This window comes from Nannospalax galili, unplaced genomic scaffold (assembly GCF_000622305.1).
Source record: "Nannospalax galili isolate Female #2095 unplaced genomic scaffold, S.galili_v1.0 scaffold582, whole genome shotgun sequence".
Taxonomy (NCBI): Eukaryota; Metazoa; Chordata; class Mammalia; order Rodentia; family Spalacidae; genus Nannospalax; species Nannospalax galili.
In genome coordinates this window covers 1,571,808-1,591,012 of record NW_008349130.1, presented here as the reverse complement: position 1 = coordinate 1,591,012, position 19,205 = coordinate 1,571,808, and the positions used below count along the sequence as shown (strand labels likewise).

The following is a 19,205-nucleotide window of genomic DNA, read 5'->3' as shown; positions in this document are numbered from 1 at the left end:
GTGCACGAGACCATGTTAAAAAACAATAGAGGCCCGGAGTGCACGAGACCATGTTAAAAAACAATAGAGGCCTGGAGTGCACGAGACCATGTTAAAAAACAATAGAGGCCTGGAGTGCACAAGACCATGTTAAAAAACAATAGAGGCCTGGAGTGCACGAGACCATGTTAAAAAACAATTATTTTTCGAGCAGGGCACGGAGACACATGCCTTTAATCCTAGCACTCGGGAGTGTGGAGTCAGGAGGCAGAGGCAGGAGGAACTCTGTGAGGTTGAGACCAGCCTGGTCTACACAGCAAGTTGCAGGTCACCTGGGGGTATGGAGAAACCTTGTCTTTAAAAACAAAAATTAAATATATATAAGAATGCTTAAATTTATTATAAATTATTTTACTCAGGGTTGGAAAGATGGCTCAGTGGTTAAAAGCACTGGCTGTTCTTGCAGAAGACCTGGGTTCGAATCCCAGCACCCACATGGCAGCTAATGATCCATAACTCCAGTTCCAGAGGATCTGATGCCCTCTTCTGTCCTCCTCGGGCACTGCATGGTACACGTACACTTACACACATGCAAGCCTAACATTCATGCACATAAACAATAAAATTTAAAAATTATTTTACTCATATAGACGTCAGTTATCTTTGCTGCCAACTAATTTTACCAGGACCCTTTTAGTTTTACTAAGATTATAGTGGCCCTGTGGCCCCCAGCCTCTCACTCTTCACACCATGTGTAGCTCTCTTCACCCTATAATCAAGGCTGCCTGTGTCCAATAAAAGAAAAGCCACAATATGTGATTTCTTGAGACTCGGTCCTCAGGGGTGTTGTGGTTTCTACTCTCTTTTGATTGCCTACCTGCTCTGGAGGAAATGGCTGCCACTTTGTGAGAACTTGGGAGAACATGCAGTCAGACCTAAGGTAAAGTCATATACTGGAAAGAACAAAGGGCCAACTGCCAAGTGAATGAGCCACCTTAGCGCCGACCATCAGCCAGGGGTGCAGGATACATGTTATAACCCTGGCTAAGGCAGGACGACAATGAATCTGACACCTGGGCTAGGTAATGATCCTGGGTTATAAGACCCACACTGTCTCCAAAAAGTAAAAAAGAAAAAGTTAAAAATAAAGCAAAAATTGCATGGTGGCAACATGCCTTTAATCCCAGGATTTGGGGGACGAGGTAGAGGCAGGCGGATCTCTGTGAGATCAAGGCCAGGCTGGCTGACATAGCAAGTGTCAGGCTAGCTGGGGCTACAGGGAGGCCCTATCTCAAAAAGACCAAAAAAAAAAAAAAAAAAAAAAAAAAAAAAAAAAAAGCTAGCAAAATAATAATGAATACAGTAAATATTTAAAGATAAAATTATCTGGATGATAAACAACATCTTTGAGGGAACACAGAAATGGCTACATGGATAAAAGCACTTGCTGTGTAATCACAAGGACCAATTTGGATCTCAGCAACCATATAATAAGTTGAGTGTGGTGCCCATACACCTGTAACCCCAGAACTTTTGGGGATGGAGACGAGGACCACTGGGGCTCGTTAGCTGCTGGCCTAGTTTAAAAAGGGGAGCTCTACATTCAGGGTGAGAAAGGAGTAAGATGGAGAGTGATAAAGACACGTGACACCCTCTCCTGTCCCCCCAGACTAAAAACTGAGCATAACACTTCTGAAAATACAATGTGGTGACCCAAACTTTCCTAAATCCATAAATATAGAATATCTACATATATACATAAATATATAGACATTGAAACATCTAGAAATACTTTGCTTTCTTCCTCCTTTTTTTTGAGATTGGGTCTTACTATGTAGCCCAGGCTGGCCCTGAACTTGTGATGTTCCTACCTCAACTTCCAGAGTGCTGGGATCACAGGTGTGTACACCATATCTGCAGCAGCAAGAGACGCGTATCGGCCCCCACCTAGGCTGTCAACTGTAGCAACCTGACGAGCTCTTTTCAGGTGAAGCTGGAATTCTTTAGGTCCCAACAGAATTTCAGGACAAGTCAGTATGAAGATGTTTTAGTGTGGATTTAAGCAAGTGATATGGGGGACAGACACCATGTACAGAGAGTTAGAAAAGAGAAGGGAAGGAGGGCAAAAATTCTAAGAGTGTCCATCTTACTTTTTTATACAAGAATCATCCAAGAGATCAATCTTGTTCTGAACAAGCACAGTCGGTATATCTCCAACTTCAGCTACTACCTTTTCTCTCCAGCTGGAAATTGCTTCAAAAGATTCCCTGTCTGTAGTAGAATATACAAGCACACAAGCCTGGGCTCCTGTAAGATCACAAAGAAAATTGTACTAATAAAACAATTCTGTGTAGGGTAGGAACAACTTTTACTTATTCAAAACAACTTCTAGTTAATCAAGGTTGAACTCAACTTCTAGCATTTTGCTTTTATTTCAACATATTTCCTAATTAAAAAAAAAATCAGTTTTTATGAAGAACAGTATTTCTCAAACACTCGTGTCAAAATACATTCAAACTGTACATGTTATTCAAAATGCCACAAAATACGACACAATTCCATCATTAAAAAAAAAAAAAAAAAAAAAAAGCCCAAAAAGTAGAACAGTAAACTAAACAGGAATGGTAAGCTTTTGCTAAATTCTTCATGGTAAAATTCATCATTTGCTTATAGCACAGCTCTAACAAAGACCAGGGAAAGCAAACAAAATTTACCCAATCTGTTGCCTTTTTAGAGAATTGTAGTATTTTAGCTGCAGAATGTCAGTAATTCAAAAGAACAGCATTTGAGAACCAATACCAAAAGTATACAAACATGAAAGGCTTAATTTAGCTTACCTTATCAATAAGTCCCATTCTGTATCTCCAGACAATATCTTTATTAACTGTCCTGTTAAGCTAATGCTAGCTAAAATTAAAAACAGCAAACTTGAAGGGATTAAAGGCTCTGAGGGTCAGCTAAAGGTTTTGACAACATGGCACTGCTGTGGACTACTGGGAAGACAATTTTAATTAAGATGGTCCAGGAAACCATGAGTAAGCAGTAAAGTGACTCATTATGTGCCCACCTTTCTGGCAAGAAACCACCTTTTCGTGGTTCCCTTTAAAATGTCCTTGGAACCAAGGGCACAGATTTCACCCTGAGAAATAAAGTATGTTACATTTGCCAGCAGCTCACTCTGAGAATCTTTAATCTACAGGCCTTGCAACCCTCTGTCCCTGGCTCCCACACCACCTCCTAGAAAAGCTGTTTTGCCAGTGATTAGCTGTTGACTCACACACCATAGTGACAAAAATAGATGTGAAAATGATGAGAGAATGTCTTCCTCAGGCTCAAGAGAATTTCTTGGAATTAAGGTATGTTTTCTTTTTTCTTTTTTTAAAATATTTTATTTATTATTTTTATTTTATGTGTATAAGTGTTTGAGTGTTAAGCCTGCGCGTAGGTTAAGTGCATCTGTGTCATGCAATGCCCATGGAGGACAGAAGAGGCTGTTGGATTCCCTGGGACTGAATGTTACTCCTTCCAGGTCCCTCTGGTATTAAGAGTTTCCTTCTAGGACTCAAGACATGCTTGAGCTACCAAGACATTGTCAGGCCAAAACTAGCAATAGTTTATCACCAGACAGAATAGTATGAAAGCCAAAAACAGAAGGAAAAGCAGCAGTGTGATACTACCAAAGAAGCATGTGGCTTATCTGGGAAAACCCTCAATACATTAAGAAAAAGTTGAAAACTGAATACATAAAATTCAAAGACAAACCCAGAAAACTGAATACATAAAATTCAAAGAGAAACTCTTATTTAAGGGGGAGTAAAATAGAAGAGCTCATGTTACTATTATTAAATAAATGTATATTTACCTGAACTGTAATACATGGTAAAAACTACAAATAAAACATTTAGCCATACTTTTAAAGAATATCCTTTTTTAAAAACTTTAATGTGTATGAGTGTTTGCCTGCATGTATGTAAGCACATCCCTGTATGTCTGCTTGTAGTGCCTGCAGAGGCCAGAAGAAAGCGTCAGATCCCCTGGGACTAACATTAAGAATGACTGTTAGCCTCCATGCGGGTGTTGGAAACCAAATATGGGTCCTCTGCAAGGGCAGCCAGTATTCTTAATCCAGGCAAATCACCTCTCCAGCTCTAAGAACATTCTTTATTAGAAAAGTTTCTGTTATTTGTAAGCCTAGAATTTTACATCCACTCAACTGTCATTTAAATAGAAAATAGCATATTTTCTTAAAACCCAAAACCTTAAAGTAACTGCATGATTTAAAAAAAAAAAAAAAGAAAAAAATTGCCTGGCATGGTGGTGCACGCCTTTAATCCCAGCACTCGGGAGGCAGACGCAGGGTGATCTCTGTGAGTTCAAGGCCAGCCTGGTTTACATAGTGAGTTCCAGGACAGCTGGGGCTACAGGGAAACCCTGTCTCAACCCCCCCCCCAAAAAAATCTAAGTAGCTAGTTTAAGGAAGAGCAGAAAGATGGGAAAAATTATGGATACGTGAGAAAGAAAGAGGCCCTTACTCAGGAGCCTAGTTGAAGCCTCTCAGCTAAAAATCACATCTTCAGCATAATTAACAATTGCTCTGAAGATACTAATGTAGAGGCTATATTTCTTTTATATAGAATATTTTCAATTAAGAATAAATAGTAATTAAATAAGGCCTGAACATATGACCTTGGGTAGGGCCTCATACCTCTCAGGGATATTTTCTGGAATCTTAGACAAGACTATTAACTTTGTTTCCAGTAAAGATAACCCAACTTGGGTGTAATGGCTCAGATCTCAGCAGACCACCAGAAAGTGCCCTCTGACCTCCATCTAGCAGAGGGCCTGAGAACCCAGGGGACTGCCTGAGAGCCCCCAGATCCTGTCTCCACATGGTGGTCCTTTTAGTAAGATGATGCTATACAGAAGTCCCTTTTGCATGAAATAACTACCATCATCACAATTTCAGCTGGGCCTGATTGCTAAACATTGTCACAATTGGGCTTGTTACCAATTGTGCTCATTCATTCAAGGAGGGCCAAGCAGTGTCACTGGACCCTTAAGAGTATCCAGCCACTCTTACTAGCCAACTGTATGTAATTTGACCCTAATCACACATGGCCTCCTGGATTTGGGGAGGGCTAAAGTACATAATCTGCAGAAGGCTAGGAAGAGAAGGCATGACCCATGCTGGGTAAAGGTTACCCAGTGTGCATACCCTCAGGTCACACATACACCTCAGCAACTCCTCAGTTATCTCGAAACCTTTGAGAGGGAACTGACACTGATTCTAACCACTCCAACAGCTATCAAAATACCTGAAAGCAAATCCGGAATCCATCACTCAGGAATCCAGCCTTGGAAGACAAAAGAAAAATGAGGAAGAACCAATAGAGGGATGCTTTCGGAAGCCCTTGTCAAGAAATTCCAATGGACTCTTATATGAAATTTGAAAATTGCCCTGTTCTGACTTTTTTCTAGTTCCCTGTCTAGAACTTGTAATGTTACTTACTCTTACCTTTACTTCTCCTTCACATCTCCTATTCACAATTCAAGGGCTTTCTTTTCCCCTTAGAAGAATTAAGCAATTTGGGATTCTTTTAGATAGACCCAATTGCTTCACCCTGCTTGGAAGAAGCCAGAGAGGTCTGTGTCCCTATTTCCTATTGGCAATTTGGGTAACCCCTTCAGAGAATGGCATGATAATAGGAGGTAAGAATTGGCTAAGCAGTCAGGGTAAAAAGACCCCAAAGAGAAGCAGACAGTTTCTTGGCTAAAAGTCAAAATGTCCTTGGGCCTGTTAGCAACATACTCTGTTCCAAAGGCCAAAAATGTCAAAAGTATTTGGGAGCATGTATCTAATCCTTAAAAAATTTTAGGGTTACCTCTTTAGAGAGGGGGATGGTAGAGTACCCAAAAGCCCCATAAAAATATATAAATGAACGAAGAGAAAAAAAAGAAAAAGAAAAAAGTGATGGGGAGATGTGGGAGGTGTTGGAAAGGAGAGAATGGGCATGGATTTGATCAAAACACCTTATATGTATGTATGAAATTCTCAAAGTTTTTGTAAAAGTTAAAAAAAAAAACAGAAAAAGATAACCCAACTTCTTGCATCTCTAGGAGCTATAGCTTTTCCTTATTAATTGTAATCCTATCAGGCTCCTTTGAGAAGCCACTCTATAGGTCTCATTTAGGTTCCTTACTAACCCTTTGAAGACAACAGCATCAGAAACCACCCAAAAGGAACTTATGGCAACTGTAAAGACAATGAAGCAAGACTTCCAACAGAAGCCCACAGCCCTTGCTGCTGGGTTCCCAGCAACTCTCATTCTAAGATCTTAGCCCTTGTGTTTAAAAATCTTATTAAAATCTCTTTTAATAAACTCCAATTCTACTTCATACTGACTTGTTCTGAAATTCTTTTCCATGCTGTGACCAAGGATCTGGCTTTAAGTGAGGTCCCCCAAAATGAAGGGAACACTTCAAGTTACTGCCAGTGACAGGGTGGAGCTGTACCTCTCCTGCCATTGACAGCGCAAGAAGGAAAATCTGGAAATGCTCAGTGTTGTTTTAAAAATAAAGGAACAAGCTGGGTGGTGATGCATGCCTTTAATCCCAGCACTTGGGAGGCTGAGGCAGGTGGGTCTCACAGAGATCCAGGCCAGCCTGGTCTACATAAAGAGTGCTGGGTCAGTGGGAGCTATACCGAGACACTGTCTAAAAAAGACCAAATAGTAATAAAAATTAATAATGATAATAAAGGAACAAAGAATAAAACACACCCTCTCTCCAATTATTTAGGTAGGTGACAGCTGCAGAGGCCAAGGGACAGCCAACAGACTGGAAGATGTAATGTTGATGCAATAGTTCAAATAATCTAAGGGAGCAAATAGGAAATGTAGCAGACACTGGCCCCAGACATATTTCCTACCCTCCAGGTTGTGAAGCAGAGGTGGAAGCCAACTCTGCTTATTACAAGTTTACTATCTCAAGCAGATTCCTCTACTTTTGTGCCTCAAGGGTTTTTGTTTTTGATAGGGTTCCAATCCAGGTGACCTCAGACCCAGAAACCATAAGACCCCTAAGAGGAACTAAATCAGCCAGCTCCCAAGTGATAGATCAAAAGTTGCCGTATGATGAATAGGGATGATCAGGAGAAAGCAGAGTTTATTAGCAAAGGAACACATGGGACAGATTCCCTTCTGGGCAGGGAAAATATCTGCCCCGGGTCGTGAGCTGGGGTCTTTTAAGGGGGAGGCTTCTGCTTCCTGCAGAAGGTGGGAAGATGTTTTTTTTTTTTTTTTAAAGTTGGGGGTGGGTGGGAGAGCAGGACTATTAAAACCTATTCTCTTTAGAGATCAAAGGGGAAGCCGGCTGTGTTGGCCAAACAGTGGAGAAAAGTCTGCTTCTCTTGACTTCAAAGACCAAGGTGCTTATCAGCTCAGGTCCCTTTTCTCAGGAGCTTGAGAAGTCCATGAGACCCTGTTGGTGAGGGGGCAGGGCTATCTGAACCCAACCCCTGCTGTTTGATGGAAGCAGCTCCAGGAATTGGTAACCCAATATATTGTGATCACCACAGCATGCTCCACATGCTGACAAACAGGTTTCCCAAGCCCTTAGCTGTAGGGGGTTCCTGGAACCCTGTAATTGTAGAAAACATGTTTTACAATAGATGTTTCCCCTGATAAGTTTCACCAGGTACAGACCCCACACTCTCCCTGAACAGGCTCAAAAACAGTCCCAAACAACAGAAAAATATTCTTTTTCCACATTTTTTCCCTTTATAACTCTGCAGCCATTAGACTGCTGGTTCTTCCTCACGTTCTAGTTGAGGCCTAGCCCCACCAACCCATTTTGCCAGAGTCCTCTTTGTTTCTGTTTTGTTTCTGTTTTGTGGTGATCTTAACCCCTTTTATCTAACAGTTTTTGTTTGAGTTGTTTGTTATTTCACAAGTTTCTGTAGGGCCTTGGCTTTCTTGGGGCATCTCTAAAAGGTTGTTTAGAGGAACTGACCCCTAGTTACCTGCAGTCTTTGTTCAGGACAGTAGCCTGGGGCTACTCAAGCTCCCCCTTCTCAGACTCTCCCTCTAGTCTTCCACTTCTACTTCCTAGGACCACACCCCAAATAAAGCCACTAGCACCTGGTTGGGGGAAAAGGGACAGATAAATGTTCAAGAAAGGTCAGTAGAGAGTTTCAAATTAAAGGCAATTAACATAAAAAGATGTATGTAGATAGAGCCACAGGAGAAAAAGGATTATTCCAATGAAAAACTTCCCACAAATACATCCACAATAAAAGCAGCACTCCAGGGCCAGGTATGGTGGCTCATACACTTAATCCCAGGCTCAGGCCCTTAATGCCCAGTTTATAGTGTTTACTTAATTGAGAATGAATGGGGTTGGAAAGGATAAGGATTTGTTAATTTCTTTAGAGGTTTAAGAATTCAGCTCAGTGGTCATGTTACGGGGGTTCTCTGAGTAAGATGGAGCCTTTCTCAGATTTTGGTGGGCTTTGCTCTGGGGATTAGGGTCCTGGAAACATAATAACCACCAAAGTCACCCTGAGCCAATGGCTTCTGAGTTCATTGTTTCACAATCAAGAATGACAAGCCAGGACAGTAGGACAAGCAAGCAAGGTTTTATTGCGATGGAGAAAGGAACTCAAAAATGAGTTGCTATCTGGCTTTCTGGCACAGGTCTTTTACATGCTGGAAATAAGCCTGACTGGCTCCATCCATATGTAAATTACACATCAATATGGGGTGAACCTGAGTGGCTAATTTGAATGTATTTGGGGAGTTCTGATTGATCACTGGGGTCCATTCCCAGGAAAACCCACTGGCAGGGAAAAAGCCTGCCAAGAGGGGGTGAGGAAGAACAAGGAAGTAAAAAGAAAAAGGCTGGTGGTTAGTTGACATCTTTCTTTGGTTTGTTTTGTTTAAGGAAGGAAGAGTTTATTTTGGCTTAGTTTGAGGGTACATTCCAACAAACCAGGGAAAGTATGGAGGGAGAACAAGAGACAGCTAAGTCACCCTGCATCCTGCAATCCAGAAGTAGAGAAAGATGATGCTGGTGCTCAGTTCACTTTCTTTTTTTTTTTTAATTTTTTAATTTTTATTTTATGTGTATGAGTGTATTGCCTGCATATAGGTAAGTGCACCCATCGTGCAATTCCCACAGAGGACAGAAGAGGCTGTCAGATCCCTTGGAACTGGAATTACGGAGAGTTGTTAGCTGCCATGTGGGTGCTGGGATTCAAACCCGGGTCTTCTGCAAGAAGAGTCAAGTGTTCTTAACCTCTGAGTCATCTCTCCAGTTCTTCAATTTACTTTCTTTTTAAAAAATAATTTCTATTTCTTCTTTGAAAATTTCATACGTTTATACAATTTATTTGGATCATATCCATCTACAACTACCTTCCTCCATCCCTAGTGCCCCCATCCTGCCCAAATTCATGTCCTTTTTTTCTTGCTATTAGCCCCATGAGTCCAATTAGTGCTGCCCATTCGTATGTGGATGTGGGGCAATCTACTGGGGGGATGCGCAACATACCAGCAGCCACATCCCCAAAGGACAGTGACTCTCCCTCCTTCAGCAGCCATCAGCTGTCAACAGTTCCTTGGCTAGGGGTGGGGTATGGGGAGCCTGTCCCTCATCTATGGTGGAATTTTAACTGACTTGATTTTGTGCAGGTCCTGTGCAGATAAACACAGCTGTTGTTGAGTTCATGAGCACAGCAGCCAAGTCATGTCTAGAAGACAGCATTTCCCAGCCGTCTTCACATTCTGCCAGCTCTTAAATTCCTTCTACCTCCTTTACCTTGACAGTCCCTGAGCCTTGGACTGGGGGAGGTTGAAATAGATGATTCCTCCACAGCTGAATATTCAGTGACTAACACTCAGCACTTTGATCAGTTGTAAGTCTTTGCATTAACCACTACCCACTGCAGAAATAAGCTGCTCTGACTAAAGTTGAGAGCAACACAAATCTATGTGTATAAGTATAAATACTTAAGGGCAGTTTGAAAGTAGGACCATTTAGCAAAAACAATAGGTTTTCTCCCCTTCAGCGCCTAAGATCTCCTCAGTCATGGGCTTTTGACCAGGTTTACAGTACCACCCACCACGAAATACTTTCTGTGAGGCAGGCCCATATCTCATCAGAAAGCTACCTGTTATCCCCTAACTGTCATCCACTATTTCACTAGTGGACACCTACTGCTAGGCTTGTCAGTCAGTATTGAAGCATGCAGGGTTCCAGTGCTGGGTGAGACACCTGATGTCTTTTCTTCCCCAGCAGCCTGCACAGCACCTTCTGGCACTATGTTAAGCTAGCCAGCAGGGAGTTTCCTGGTGAGTTGAGGTTAACTTCTCTACATCCTGCATCGAAAATTGAGTGGTGTCTTTGTCAGTAGGGTTTTACCATCTAGTTATGGTGAGCAAGCAAGAGCAATGATAGTAGCCTGTTGTGTTGGATGCCTCTGGGACCTCTCTGACCAATAATGTATAGGAAGGTATCTTGTGTCTGGCACTGAGATTTTCATTTAATAACTCATGTCTTCTGGAAACAGCATTGCCCACCCAGGCAGTGTACTTCTGTTCAAACCCTTTTCAAAATAGGTGCCTTGAATAATAACAAATTACATTTTTATTTGTTGACTTTTATTTATTAGGAATATGTATTAGTTAACTTTTTTGTTGCTGTGATAGAAACACTGACTAAAGCAACTTATAGAAGGAAGAGTTTATCTGAGCTTATGGTTCCAGGGGAATTACAATCTGTCATGGCGGGGAGGCATGATGGCAGGAGGTGGATGGAGCAGGAGCAGAAACAGAGTGCTCACACCTTCAAGCAGGCACAGGAAACAAGAGAATGACTTAAGATCCAGCAAGGCTTAAGAACTCTCTAAGCATGCCCCCAGTGACATACTTCCTCCAGCATAGCTACGCCTTCAGAGACCTCCCAAAACTGCATCACCAACTGGGTACAAAATGTTCAAATACTTGGAGTCTATGGGGGACATTCTCATTCAAACCACCACAGAATAAGACATTTCTAGGATTTACACCAGTGAGTTACAATTGTATAGGACACAATATTACAAAACAAAAACAAAAAGGGCCAGGCATGGAGGCACACACCTTTAATTCTAGCACTCAGGAGGCAGAGGCAGGCAGATTTCTGTAAGATCAAGGCCAGTCTGGTCTACATGATGAGTTCCAGGCCTGCTGGGGCTACAGAGAGACCCTGTCTCAAACAGAACCCCCCCAGACCACCCCCCAAAAGACACAGTATTATAATCACTAAATTTGTTTTTGTTTGTTTGAGACAGGCTCTCATATATGCCAAGCTGGCCCCTATGTAGCTGAGTATAGCCTTGAACTCACAAGCCTCCTGCCTCCATTTCCTGAGTGCTGGAATTATAGGGGCATACTATCATGCCCCGTTTATGTGGTATCAAGGATGGAACCCAGGACTTCATGTATGCTAGGAAGGCATTTACCAAGCTGAGTTATATTCACAGTCTTCCATCATTACATTTGAATATTAACTCATCTTCTTAATCATTATCTTTTTTTCCTATTCTTTATTTCTTTTTATTGAAGTATTATTGGAACCTATACTAGTAGCAAATATCATGATTACCAGCTAGCATCCCTCTCTACAAAAACACCTTTCCACCATTTTTACCAAACCATATGACTTAGTGGACTCACATATACTCGACTGGATATGAATGATAAAAATGTTGTGTGCAAGACAATCACATACATTTGACTACTACAATCAGCTGAAGAGTAATCAGAGAAAAGCTCAGGACTTTTGATCTATTATGATAAGAAACCCTCTCTACCTGCCTAACATCTTTCAAGTCTTGGCATCACATGGCTGTCATTACTCATTCTTCAAGTCAAGAACAGGAGCAGCTCTACCCAGGGAAGAAGGAAGGCCAGGAGAACCAGTAAGGTTACAATCTAAACAAATAACAACAAAAAACTATGTAACTTCTAAACTTTTGATTGATAGGTTCCAATTAATATACCTTGTTTATAGTTTAAGCAAATTTAAAAATGCTTTTGTGTTTTCAGCAATCAAAAGTGCTCTGAAAGAAACCATAAAGGAATGTTTAAAATAGCTCCTCTTGGGTGGAGAGATGGCTTAGTAGTTAAGAGCACTGGCAGTTCTTGTTAGCACCCACATGGCAGCTAACAACCATCTGAAACTCCAGTTAAAGGGGATCCAATGCCCTCTTCTGTCCTCCATGGGTATTGCACAACACAGGTGTACTTGCATACATGTATGCAATACATGCATACACATAAAAATAAAGTGAAAAATACCACTATTTCTTCTTCAGTTTAGTTTGTATTGTGAAAATGTTCATTTTTATAATTTACAGAAAGAAGCTAAAACAACTAAAGATCTGTCTCAATTTCCCACCTTCTTTGCCATTTTAATGAAACTGCCTAAAAAGTTAGCTACATTATGATAAGCTTTAAACAGGTTATCTATTTATAAGCTTGAGAGCACTTAAAATGTTAAATATAAGGAAACCAGAGATATTTAAAGCCTTTTAATCCAAGTGAAACAGTAAATAGTTTAAATGTCAACAATGTTTAAGATCCAAGTACCAATAATTATGGTCTCTTTTTAGCTCTGGCAAAGAGCAGATTTTGTAAACATATTGAAGAGAAACAGTATGATTTGTAGAGATCTAAAAGTACTTAAGTAGCCAGAAACAGTGATGTACTGCTCTAATCTTAGCTGCCAGGAGGCTGAGGCAGCAGAATGCAAACAGTGTGCCTAACTCTGGGTTCAATCCCTAGTAACATTCAAAAATAAAAGCGACAAAACGAAAATCTTAAATGATTATGGAGAAGATGCCAATGTTATCAGGAAGGAGGCATGAAAGAAACTGGTGGGACAGTTTCTGCCCATTCTGTCCTAATTGCCTAGAGAAGTCATATAATTCTAAGGAAAGACAAACTGCTTACAGTACAAAGCGCTTTTCTGCCACTCTACAAGATCTTTAGGAAGAATAATGAACCAGGGTCTTTAAAAAAAGTCCTTATTTAGCCAGGCGTGGTGGCACGCACCTTTAGTCCCAATACTTGGGAGGCAGAGGCAGAGGCAGGTGGATCTCTGTGAGACTGAACTCAAGGCTTTGTGCATGCTAGGTAAGCACTGTACCAAGGGGCTATATCCTAGCACCTGCCTTTGCCTCAAAAGTGCTAGGATTAAAGGTGGGTGCCACCATACTGGACTTCCTACTTTAAATTCTTAAAGAGCAACTTTTATATAGAAAACAAAGAAAGCAAAGTTCTTTATTTAGCCAAAAAAACATGCCAGACAAAAGAATAATTTCCACATTTTACCTCGATAGTAGGCCTTTGTTATTGCATCAAATTCCTCTTGGCCTGCAGTGTCCCATAACATTAGCCTGACATCTTCATCATTAACTCTGAAACAAGAGATGAATTTATTCCACATGAAAAGGCTTTGTGTAAACTTTACTTTTCAAACCCAAAAGTTTGAAAACTATATTGTTGGTTTCACTCTGAAAAGGTCTAAGAAAAGTAGTTTTAAATGCTGGTAATATTCCCAGCAATTAAATACAGCCATAGCGTTACACTTTACCTGCCATAGTTTTTTTCTGCAGTAACAATCATAGATAATAGTGGCTCTAAGATTAGCAGAACTGGTAAAGGGGAATTCTTTAGGTCAGGCTTTCTGCTGTAATTTCAGTACTAAGGAGTCTGGGACAGGACAATCTTGAATTTAAGGCCAGCTTGGGCTACATAATAAGACACTGTCTTGAAACAAAAAAAAAGAACTCCCAGTTTTTTCATTAACTGATCACGATCTATTCTTGCTTTATGTGTTTCTATTTAAAAACATTATATATTAGCTCACTGAATTCATGCCTAATAGCACTACAAAGCAATAGCACTGTAACTATGCTTATGAACAAGGCTTATTTAACACAAGTATTTTTCTCCATAAGGCACAGCATAGCCTTCCTGCACTTAAACAGTACTACATACCTAGGGTCATTTGAAACAGTTAAATCACAAATGTGAAAAATGTGGCATTACACAGATCACAAAATGACATGTTTATTGTATAAGAGCTAAAACAAAGAGTTAACATTTGACCTCAGCTGGGAAAGTGCATGTTAAATGAATGTTTTTGTAGCCCTGTGTCTACCCAACAAATGACCACAGAAGAAGTGATTGTGCAGTTACAGATAATTTTTTAGTAAGTAGGTGAATTTGGAAAAAAAAAAAAAATGAGCAGAGGCTCAGCAGTTAACAGAAGATCCAAATATGGTAGCTCACAACCACCTGTAACTCTAGCTCCCAGAGGTATCCAATGCCTCTGGCTTCTGTGGGCACCTATACTCAATATGTATATATCTATACACAGACACAGAATTAAAAATAAAGTAAATCTTTAATGAAGAGCAACTATAAACCTAAATTATTAACCTATTGTCTCAAGTACAAGTACAAAATACATACACTAACAAGACAAAATGAGTCCTTTTAAAATACTTTCTAAGAAAAGAAGCAAATACGGAAATACCAAAATAGTATACTTAAATACAGACCAGAGCTAGTCTTTGCAACAATGAAGACCATGAAGACTTCTTACTATCTTTGCTTGAAGTTAGTAACTGGGCCAGTAAGTCATATTTGTTTAATGTTTCTTGTTTATGTAATACATTTAAGTTTATCTCTTACAACCTAAATAAGTGTTAATAGTTCTCAACATTAAAGACAAAAAGTATCACTCTCAAGTATTTTAGAATCCAACTGAATTTCCTCAACTAGGATACACTTTCTATAGGCAAATGTAATACTCCTAAATCTGTTTTATTTCTTTAGGATAAAAGCATATATTATATTTTAAATCTACATAGTCTTCAGTTTTAAAAAGAAAAGAGATGCCAGGCATACTGGTCTACTCCTGTAATTCAGGGCACTTAGAAAATGCAGGCAAGAGGATCAGAGTTTAAAACCAACCTCTGCTACTTGCTAGCTCAAGATCATGCTTGGCTACATGAGAACCTGCCTCAAAATTTTTTAAAAAAATTAAAAATTAAAACAAGAGACATTCTAACAAAAGAAGCCTTTGAGATGAACACTTTGAGACATCTAATTTCTAAATAAAATAGCAGGTAAAAATCAGTCAAACATCAGTTTGTGTTTAAGAAGTACCAAGGTATCACTAATAAATATAAAACAGATGTCAGGAAAAAAAGAAGAGTAATAAGGAAAAAGAAAAAAATGAGAGGAAGGAAAAAAGATGAAAGAAAAAAGAGACCAAGATTAAAGATAAAGTAATGATAACTGAAAATTACCATGAAGCCCAGCATGATGGCACACATCTAGAATTCTAGCACTCTGGAGACGCCAGTCTAATGCCAGTTTGTCTACAACAGCAAGACTGTCTCTCAAAAAATAGGAAAAATGGGCTTGGGATGGTAGCTCAATCCTTTGTAATCCTAGCACTTGGGAGGTGGAAGCAAGAGTATTAGGAGTTTAAGGTCATCCTTGGCTACACAACAAGTTTGAAGCCAGCCTGGTCTACATAAGACCGTGTCTTCAAAATCTAAATAAAACAAAAAACTAACAACAAAACCCCAACAACATCAACTGTAGCATGAGCCACTCCCACCAGTTGCCTGACTTACAATGCACTGTAATTATTACTGTTCCAGTGAGTCTTAAGGCATAGTTTACAAATCAAAATGAAAGGATAAAATAGCTAAGTACATACTGGATCTGTCGTTCCAAGAAATCAACTCCAATGGTTTTCTTGTAGTCTTTTGTGAAAATGCCTTTGCAATATCGCTGAATCATACTTGACTTTCCAACTGCTCCATTCCCTACAACCACCATCTTGATGGCCACTTCTATATCTTCCTCCAACATTTTTGAAGTAGAAATGTTTTCTGTACCAACTCTAATTCCAGGTGACCAGATCTTCTCTCTCAAATCTGTAGTTTAAAATGAAATTATTTTTATCAAGAAAATAATCGCATTACATTTGCAGGAATTTGCTTATAAGATTGAGGCTCCCAGGGACTGGAGAGATGGCTCAGGGGTTAAGAGCACTAACTGCTCTCACAGGGGTCCTGGGTTTGATTCCCAGGACCCACATGGTGGCTAACAACTGTTAAGGTTCAGATAGCCCCACCCCCTTACCAACAGGGTCTCAAGGACTTCACAAACTCCTGAGATAAGGGAACTAGCTGATAAGCACCCTGGTCTTTGAAGTTAAGAGAAGCAGACTTTTCTCCACTGTTTGGCCAACACAGCAGGCTTCCCCTTTGATCTCTAAAGAGAACAGGTTTTAAAAGTCCCACTCCCACCCCCGCAACTTTAAAAAAAAAAAAAAAAAAAAGTCTTCCCGCCTTCTACAGGAAGCAGAAGCCCCCCCCTACCCCCTTCCAGCTCATGACCCAGGGCAGACATTTTCCCTGCCTGGAAGGGAATCTGTCCCATGTGTTCCTTTGCTAATAAACTCTGCTCTCTCCTGATCAATGCTATTCGTCATATGGCTACTTTTTACCTATCAACAACCATCTTTAACTCCAGCTCCAGGGGATCCGGCACCTTCTTCTGACCTCCGCAGGCATTGTACAACATGGGTACACTTACACACATGCAGGCAATACACTCATACACATTAAAAAAAAAAAAAAAAAAAAAAAGACTGAGGCTCCCATTCTACCTTCTCTCAATAACAATAATCCCTGAAAGATCAAAGTAAGTTCTGGTACCTTTACCTTCATAATTCTCCCTTTGGCACTGGAGTTGAAGTTTTTGACTAAAAGGTAGTAGTTCTGTGTTTACTGAATTTATTACTCAACTCTCTAAGATTCAGTATGCTGGCTAGAATACCTACCTCATAAGGCTGTTGATCAAGAACTCATACAGGACTTAAGCAATCTTAAAGTTAAGCACACAAAAATTAGTTTTATGCAACACAATAAATCCACACAGTATAACAACAAATGAGGAGGAGATGTAAAACCTGAGAAACTACTATTCAACCTTATGGATAATAACACCTTTTTAAAAATGTAGGAAATACCATATTTTAAAATGAAATGGAGATCTTCTTTAAAGGTTAAACACTCATTCAATTTTATGTCTTACAGGGTTTATACTGAGTTCAGTATTGTATGACTGTATTAATTCAACTGTGAACCTAAAAATTTACAGTCACCTTTGAAAGAGATGTATCCTTGCTCTGGAATGTGTTACTGAATATGTTAAAGTTGTCATGTGGTTATTACATTTAAAAATTAAAACAAAAAAAAAAAAACTACTCTTGCCGGGTATGGTGGCGGATGCTTTTAGTCCCAGCACTTGGGAGGCAGAAGCAGGCGGATCTCTGTGAGTTCAAGGCCAGCCTAGTGTACATAGTGAGTTCAGGTCAGCTGGGGCTACAGGGAGACCCTGTCTCAAAAAAAACAAAAATACAAAACAAACAAACAAACAAAAAAAAACCTACTCTCAAAGAAAGGTCTTGTGTAATAACATATAGTCATGAGTCAGCACTGGGACCTTGGTTACACTGTTTTAGTGTTGATACTACAATGAGTTCTGTACAAATAATCTTACACCACAAATACTTTTAGTTTCAGACCAGTTAAGGTTAATCATACAATGAAAGTACATTTCAGACTACAAAGAAGAGAAAGTCAATGTCTTCATAGTTCTTAAAATTACAAGTCTCTTGCCTAGTTACCTATTATATTTCAACTGCCTCAACTAAAAGCCCATTTATACATTCACTATACAAACTGAGCCTGAAATGTGAAGAACATTTCTAGGTTTTTTGAAGTCTCAGCAGCTGTGCCTGGTATTTGACAAACTTGCATGATCCTAAGACTACTTGTTAAAGTGGGTCTTAACTCATACATGGGTCCTAAGAGATCTAGGAGTACTTGTTAAAGTGGTTCTTAACTCATACATAGTCATACACGATCTTCTCAGAGTAGTAACCTTTGAATCTGCTTAAGACAAGCATAAGCTGGTCATGGTGGTATATACCTGCAATTCCAGCACTCAGGACACAGACACAAGAAGACTGCCTCAAGTTGAAGGTCTGTCTGGCCTATATGAGACCATGTCTCCAAAAAAATAACAATCACAAAAGTGTGCAGCTTAGATCTCCCTTCAGAAGAAATGTTAGCTAGCAGGCTTCAGCTACCACAACAGCTTCAAGGATCCACCACACTGCCCACTCCTTTTGAAGCTACACTTTCCCTCAGGCGAACACTGACAGGCAGGACAACTAGAGGGAGGTCAACTCTGCTCAATGTGGAGTTCCCCTTTGCACTGCCCTCTTCATTAAACTAGCTGAGATATTCTCAGAGCAGCTGCAGGCTGGAGCTCTTCCCTCCCAATTCTTCCACAGATGTCAAACTGGCATTGCAGTCTTAAAACACTCCCCCACCAGTCTCTTGCCCTGCTAATTCCATCTTGGTGTTTGCTTCTTGAATGACTCAAATGGACACATGCACCCAAGCAAGTACATGTTAGAACCACTACCCTATGCTAGTGATTCTCAACACTGGAATCATCAAGAGAACTTCAAAAAACAGTAACGCTTACATCCTGTCCTGAGAACACAATTTAAATGTTCTAAGATATGACCCAGCATCACGTTTTGGCATCTTACTACTCTACAAAAATGTTTAGTCTTCAGGATACTCAGGATCAAATCTAAAATTCTAGCCATTTGTGGTGGCATATGCCTGTAATTCCAGCACTTACAAGGCTGAGGTAGGAGGGCAGCCATCAGTTTGAGGCCAGTGTGAGCTACACAGTGAGATCTTCTCTCAGAAAACAAAATATAACAATAAAAATCTACAGTTCCTACCAAGATCTGACCCTTGATTTACCCAGCTGTATTTCACACCAGCTCAGTTTTAGGAAGGCAACTTCCTTTTCTCTACCTAAGCAATTCTTCACCCCAGAAATTGTAAAATTCAAAAAAAGCAACAATAGTATCAACAAAACAGCAACAACAACAACAAAAAACTTAACATTTTATCTTTCTAAAAATATATACTTCAGCCTGGTGTGGTGGCACAGACCTTTAATCCCAGCAATGGGGAGGCAGAGGCAGGCGAATCTTTGTGAGTTCAAGGCCAGCCTGGTCTACATACTGAGTTCCAGGACAGCTGGGGCTACAGGGAGACCCTGTCT

General features: G+C 40.1%; 1 protein-coding gene across 1 annotated transcript in view; it reads right to left on the bottom strand.

Annotated features, from left to right (window-relative positions):
- The window catches only part of Rab23 (RAB23, member RAS oncogene family), a 31,895-nt gene that overhangs the window by 8,813 nt on the left and 3,877 nt on the right, over positions 1-19,205 (bottom strand). Inside the window, exons 2-4 of the mRNA XM_008846507.3 lie at positions 15,760-15,979; positions 13,353-13,438; positions 2,130-2,286 (exon numbers count right to left, since the gene is read on the bottom strand). Of these exons, the coding sequence (XP_008844729.1) occupies positions 2,130-2,286; positions 13,353-13,438; positions 15,760-15,914 (398 nt within the window). The 5' untranslated portion in view covers positions 15,915-15,979. The remainder of the gene's footprint in view (positions 1-2,129; positions 2,287-13,352; positions 13,439-15,759; positions 15,980-19,205) is intronic.